General features: G+C 59.6%; 1 protein-coding gene across 1 annotated transcript; it reads left to right on the top strand.

The window, feature by feature from the left end:
- Window positions 1–280: 280 nt before the first annotated feature.
- Window positions 281–3,355, top strand: HES7 (hes family bHLH transcription factor 7). The gene is made up of 4 exons (XM_024220040.1): window positions 281–322; window positions 448–543; window positions 692–770; window positions 2,931–3,355. The coding sequence occupies exons 1-4, from the start codon at window positions 281–283 to the stop codon at window positions 3,353–3,355; spliced, it is 642 nt and encodes a 213-aa protein (XP_024075808.1).
- Window positions 3,356–6,524: the final 3,169 nt, after the last annotated feature.

Here is a 6,524-nt window from a genome sequence, read left to right as displayed (position 1 = left end):
AAGTTGGGGGTCAGGGCTGTGGGGAAGGGGAGCAGGGGCAGGTTGGGAGCAGGGCTGTGGGGAAGGGGGATCGGGGCAGGCTGGGGGCGGGGGGAGCGCTCTCCCCCCGCGGGCCGGCCCCACTCGTGTGCCGCGCCGCGGGGGGACCGGGGGGCCGCCACACTCCGGCGGCGGATCAAAGCCCGGGGGGCGGCGCCGGCTGGGCCGGGCCTGGGGCGGGGGCCGGCTCATAAAGGGGCCGCTGGGGATCAGCCGCCCCCCCAGCCCGGCCGCCGCCACCATGAGCAGCAGCGCCCAGTGGGACAGCAAACAGGACAAGAAGGTAACTCCGGAGTTCGCTCGCTTCGGGTCTCATTCCGAATCCGGGGGCTCCCTCCCCGGATCTCCCCGCTCTTTCGGGGTGTCTCTTTCAAAAGCTGCCCCCCTTCCTTCCCTTTCCCCCTCTAGCTCCTGAAACCCTTGATGGAGAAGCGGCGCCGGGACCGTATGAACCGGAGCCTGGAGCGACTCCGGCTCCTCCTATTAGAAGCCACCCAGGACGAGGTAAGCCGAATCGGATTTCTTCCTCCCATTTCCCCGCCGCTGCCCCAAACCGAATGATCCAACGCATATTTCTCTTTCTCTCTTTCCCTCCTTCCCCCCGCTTTGTCCTTCCCTCCCTCTCTCTTTTTTGTTGTTGTTTTTCTTGCAGAGACTTAAAAACCCCAAAGTTGAAAAGGCCGAAATTTTACAAAAAACAGTTCACTTTGTGAGGACCCAGCCTCCTGCAGGTATCCCCTTCTGCGCGGCCGGCTACTCCTCTTCCTTGGCTCTAGCCCGGGGGGGCCCGTTGGCCAACCCAAGTTGGGCCCGGACCAGATACGACTACGGTGACCGGCTAGCAAGTGTGAAAAACTGGGTCCCTTTTCGGGGGGGAGGGGGAATAGCTGGATGTTTGGTCACCCTAGACTTCCCTTCTCCCTGGGGTGTTTCCCGAGCCGGGACCCGGCGAATGATGGGGTGGGTCTCCCCCATCCTTGCACCTCTTTGGATGGAGCTCCGGGGCGCCCCGGACCTGACAGATGCTCAGCTGGGGCAAATTGGCGTCGCTCCGTTGGGGTCCTCACTGGCTTTGGTGTAACTCTGGAGGACGTCTGTTGGGCGTCTGTGTTTTTACACCAGGGTGAGCGAGGGGGAGTCCGACCCATGGTTGCCCATGGCGTTACTCTGGATTTGCACTGGATCGAGAGGAGATAGCTTCGTTGGAGTCCAGGGGACTCATTCTGCCTGGCCTTTAGTCTGGATTTACACCGGTTGGAGGTTCTCCTCTCTCTCTGGTGTAAATCGGGAGCGCCCTGTGTTTAGACGCTCCGTGGGAGCTCTGGGACTTGCTCACTTGGGAAGGGAAGGCGGGTTTGGCGCAAGAGTTTTGCCATACACTCCTTAGGGAGTAGGTGAGTGTGACTTTGATTGCCTCCCTGAGAAGTAGGGGTGTGTGTCCCCCTGCTGCCCCCTACTGTACAGGATGAGCCCTGGTGTGTGTATGTGTGTGTGTGTGTGTGTGTGTACACAACTCCATCCCATAACACCCATCACTCACCCCGCTCAGGCTTTTAAACTCTCACACTCCTGTCTGGGGTCGGCCCGGCCGCAGGGCCAGATCCTGATCTCAGGCCTGGTCCTGCACTAGGAAATCAGGTGGGTAGAACTACGTCGCTCAGAGGTGTGAACAGTCCAACCCCCCCGAGTGACGCTGTTACCCTGGCCTTACCCTGGGTGTAGACAGAGCTACAGATTTCTCCCCTTGACCTAGCTGCCACCCTTAAGTGTAGACCTGGCCTCAGTTTCTCTGCTATAGATCTGGGCAGGAAATTAAGTCCCCCTCTCTGGACTCAGCTCCCACGCCGCCAGGCCCAGCCCTTTTCCAGCAGGAGCTCACCTGGGCTTTCTCTTCCCCCAGCCTCAATCCACTTTAGGTGACTTTTGACTTTTGAATCCTGCCTCCGGGGTTTTGCATGGGGGTCAGGGAGAGGGTCAACGGATGTGGCACACAAAAATACATTGCTTGGCCGCGAGACCTGCTTCCCGGGCAGTTTTGCTGTTGATTTCAACTGGGTCACACCCAACTGGTGGGGCCCGGTTCTGATTTTAATCACACCCCGGTGTAATTCCGGAGTCACTCCGCTTGAGTCACAGGGGCTGATTCCCCTCTCGCTTACCCCGGTGTAAATCTGGAGTCAGTCCGCTTGAGTCACGGGGGCTGATTCCCCTCTCGCTTACCCCGGTGTAAATCTGGAGTCTGTCTGCTTGAGTCACAGGGGCTGATTCCCCTCTCGCTTACCCTGGTGTTAATCTGGAGTTAGTCCACTTGAGTCATGGAGTCTGATTCTCGTTTCGCTTACCCTGGTGTAAATCAGGAATCAGTCCGCTTGAGTCATGGGGGCTGGTTCCCCTCTCACTCACCCACTGGGGCTGGCTGGTTTACATGAGTAGAAAACCATTGTAAGCAAGATCTCAATGAGGTCTGTAGTGTATTTCCCTGAAGCCAGCTTGCCGGGGAGGTGCAACTCATCCAAGCTTTGCTGAGAAATTGGCATCCCTGGGTGGGGCAGTCCAGTGTTCCCACGTGACCTTAACATTGGGGAGTCTACAGAGCACGCGGAACCCATTTACACCAGCTGAGGATCTGGCCCTGTGGACGTTCCCCATTTAAAACTGGCTTCGGCCCAGGGTGTCAAATGCCACTTATTTCTGGGACCCCTCCCCCCCCGCAAAGCCCTGGCCTTAGCAGACCCGGGGGGGGAGAGGGGGAGGTTTCTCAGTCTGCAGGGCGCTGGGTGTCCCATCCCCAGTGGTTCGCACTTGCCCTGCTGTACCCTTTGCGCGCCCGCTGCTTGATGCCTTGCTAATTAGCCCCCTTTGTCGTTGGCGGTTTTTGCAACGCACCACAGAGCCGGCGAGGCGAGACGACACCTTTTTGCAGAGGTACCACAGCGGCTATCGGGAATGCCTGAGCCAGGCCACGCACTTCCTCCGCTCCAGCCCGGGCATCTGCGCGGGCAAGAAGGCCTACCTGATGGAGCGCATCTGCCACTGCATGGAAAAAATCACCTCCCGGGAGCTGCCGACGGGCAGCCCGTTCTCCAACCCGGCCTACGCCCGCGACGCCTTGGCCAGCTGCAGCCCGCCGCTCGGGGACGCCGCCTGCGTCCTGCACCCTGCTCCGGCCTTCCCTGCCGGCCACAGACTGCAGACCTTCGCGGCCGGCCGGCCCCAGCTGGGGAACTCCAGCAAAGGCGCTCGGGACAAGCTGAATGGCTCACAGAACTCTGCTGGCCAGCCCCAGGAGCTCAACGTCTGGAGACCATGGCCATAGGGGCTGGGGACCCCCTTGTAAATCAATAGAGTGTATATTAAATTCTCTATATATTGTATATTAGGAGGTTTATGGGGGTGGGGTGTTTGGGGAAGGTTTTTTTTGGGGAGGGAGAGGGTGTGCGTGGTTACTGCAACTTCATAATATTTTCCTTAAAGACCCAGCTCGGATGGGTTTTCCTTTCAAAAAGAAAAATCACTTGCTCCCAGCATGAGGAGAAACGCTGAGGGATCCCAAAGCAGCCGGCAAATCAAGATGCTGATTTTCTTCCCATCCCATCGTGATTTTTTTTAAAATGCTGTTATGGGTCGGTTGATTTAATTGGGGATTGGTCCTGCTTTGAGCAGGGGGTTGGACTAGATACCTCCTGAGGTCCCTTCCATCCCTGATATTCTATGATTCTATGAAACGGGGGGGGGGGGGTCACGTCCCTTTTTTGTCCACCTCAGAACAACCCCTTAGTGTCCAGCGGCTTAGCCAGCTAACCCTAGACGTTAAATAATATTCAAGAGCCAGAGCTGGGGGGCAGGGAAGGGGAGAGGAGTGGGGGTATTTTTCCCCCTCCTTGTATATATAGATTTCCCGCCCCCCCTTCCCCCATCTGTGTATTTCTGAAAAATAAAAATTCGAATGTGGACTCACAAATCTTGGCTCTGCGTGTGAGTTTGGTGTCAAAACTGGGGTGGGGGGATGGAAGGGCGGCAAAAAGGGGGGTTGTGTTGCCCATTGAGTGGGCATGGCGGCTCTTTGCGTGGGGCATGCATGGAGTCTACTCTGCCCCCCAAGTTCCCTGCGTGGAATCTACTCCCCCCACCCCACTGCCGGGTTTACAATGGCGCCAGTGGTGCAATGGAGCCGGGCCCATGCTCAGAAGGGGCCCCAGCCTGCCCCGAGACCCCACTCCCCCCCGCCCACCAATTGCTTCTCTTGGCCTGCCCACCGGCTGGGTGAGAGCTCCTCTCTACCCCCTGGCCCCACTCCCCTGCTCCTCTCAGCCCCCTGGCTGGACCCCAGTGCACCTCCAGCTCCAGGCAGTCTCTGCTTCCCACCAGCTGGGGGGCCCCACCTGTCTCCCCAGAGCTGAGCCGCCAGGGACTGATGCAGAAGCCTGGCCAGTCTCAACCAGTGGGGGCGGACGGGACAGTGTGGGGGGCTTGGCTGGGTCCCTCCAGGCAAGTGGGTCTTGAGGGAGCCTCCCAGCACGGCTTGGGGAAGTGGGTCTCTTGCGGGGTCTGTGGGGGGTGCTGGGCTGTGAGGGGGCAGGGAAGATCTGTGCGTTGGGGCACTAGGGTGTGGGGCTTCTGTGTGGGGTGCCGGGCAGTTGTGGTGGGGCTGTGGGCAGGGGGGCGCTAGGCAGGGGTGGTGTTGTGCAGGGTGCTGTGCATTTGTATGGGGGGTCTGGGCATAGTGGGTCATGCAGTTCGAACGCTGTAGCTCTGAGGGGACGGGGCGGGATCTCTCTAGCAGAGGGCTCTTGAATTCAGCGCCCCGAGGCGAAACCAGCTCCAGTCTCTGGACACTGAAGGGCGACAAATGCCTTAAAAATATTGATCCCTAGCTGTTTTCCACCCAGTGATCTCAAAGTGCTTCACGAAAGAGCCGGGGGACTGTTGCCTCCCATGTCACAAATGGGGAAACTGAGGTGCGGGAGATGTGAAATGACTTCCCGCCTTGAAGCGTCAGGCTTTCAACCCAGACCACGTGAGTTTACAGGACGTGCGCTGCCTGCCACGCCACACTTGCCGGGTCATTTTTCTTGGCCAAGGAGACCCTCCCGCTAGTGAGGCGAAGGGGTGAATTTTCTGCCCCTCCACCCGTTCCATTTTACACACACATCCGTGTATCCCGGCCTTTCTACCACCTCCCCATATACCCTCCCTGCTTCTGCTAACCGTGTAGGCGGGTGGTGGAGATTTTAGCCCTGTTCCACCTTCTTTAGGTGATCCTCTCACACTATAGGCGATCACAGGATCTGTGCAAGGGTCCCCCTAACACAGAAAAAGAGACAAGGCCCGTGGAACAAAGTGGGAGTCAATTTCAGACCCCTTTCTTCGGAGTCGAACAGTGAGGCAGGCCGAGAGACATGCGGCTCACCAGGCCGCATCTAGTCCCAGGCCAGCAGGTCCGGCTCCTAGGCGGGGGAGTGGGGGCTCCGCGCGCTGCCCCCACCCCGAGCACCAGTTCCCCACTACCATTGGCTGGGAACCGTGGCCAATGGGAGCTGGTGGAGCAGTGCCTATGGACAAGAGCAACGCGCGGAGCCTCCTGGGCTCCCCGCCTAGGAGCCGGATTTGCTGGCTGCTTCCGGGGGGCAGCACGGTGCCAGGACAGGCAGGGAACCCCTGGCCAGATCCCTCACCCCCTCCCACATCCCAACTCCTTGCCCCAGCCTGGAGCCCCCTCCCACACCCTGAACCCCTCTGCCCCACCCCCCAGACTGGAGCCCCCTCCTGCACCCCAAACCCCTCATCCCCGGCCCCACCCCAGAGCCTGCACCCCCAGATGGAGCCCTCACTCCATCCTGCACCCCAGCCCCCTGCCTCAACCCACAGCCCCCTCCTGCACTCCAAATCCCCCATCCCCACCTCCTAGCCTGCCCCCCCCCACACTCCAAACCCGGCATCCCCGGCCCCACCCCAGAGCCTGCACCCCCAGCCAGAGCCCTCACCCCCCAACATCTCAACTCCCTGCCCCATCCTGGTGCCCCCCCCACACCCTGACCCCCTCTGCCCCACCCCCTAGCCTGGAGCCCCCTCCTGTACCCCAAACCCCTCATCCCCGGCCCCACCCCGGAGCCCACACCCCCAGTTAGAGCCCACACCCCCTCCCACACCCCAACCCCAGCCCAGTGACAGTGAGTGAGGGTGGGAGAGAGAGCCACTGAGGGGTGGGGTGATGTAGTGAGCGGGGGCGGGGCTTCAGGGAAGGGGCGGGGCCAGTGTATTTGGTTTTGTGCAATTAGAAAGTTGGCAACCCTAGTGTTTGTGTGTGTGTATGAAAAAGAGTGTGTCTATTTCAAGTTATTGCGGGTCTGGTATGTGAGCATAAAGATGTGTGTGTTTATGAGTGTTTGAAGGTAGGGTGTGTCTGAGGGGAAGTGTCTGTGTTTTGTGTTGGCATGAGTCTGAGGGGACGTGGGTGTGTTTTGTGTTAGCGTGTGTCTGAGGGG

Source organism: Terrapene carolina, unplaced genomic scaffold, assembly GCF_002925995.2.
Source record: "Terrapene carolina triunguis isolate 2854851 unplaced genomic scaffold, T_m_triunguis-2.0 Scaffold751, whole genome shotgun sequence".
Taxonomy (NCBI): domain Eukaryota; kingdom Metazoa; phylum Chordata; order Testudines; family Emydidae; genus Terrapene; species Terrapene triunguis.
This window is presented reverse-complemented; position numbering and strand designations above follow the sequence as displayed.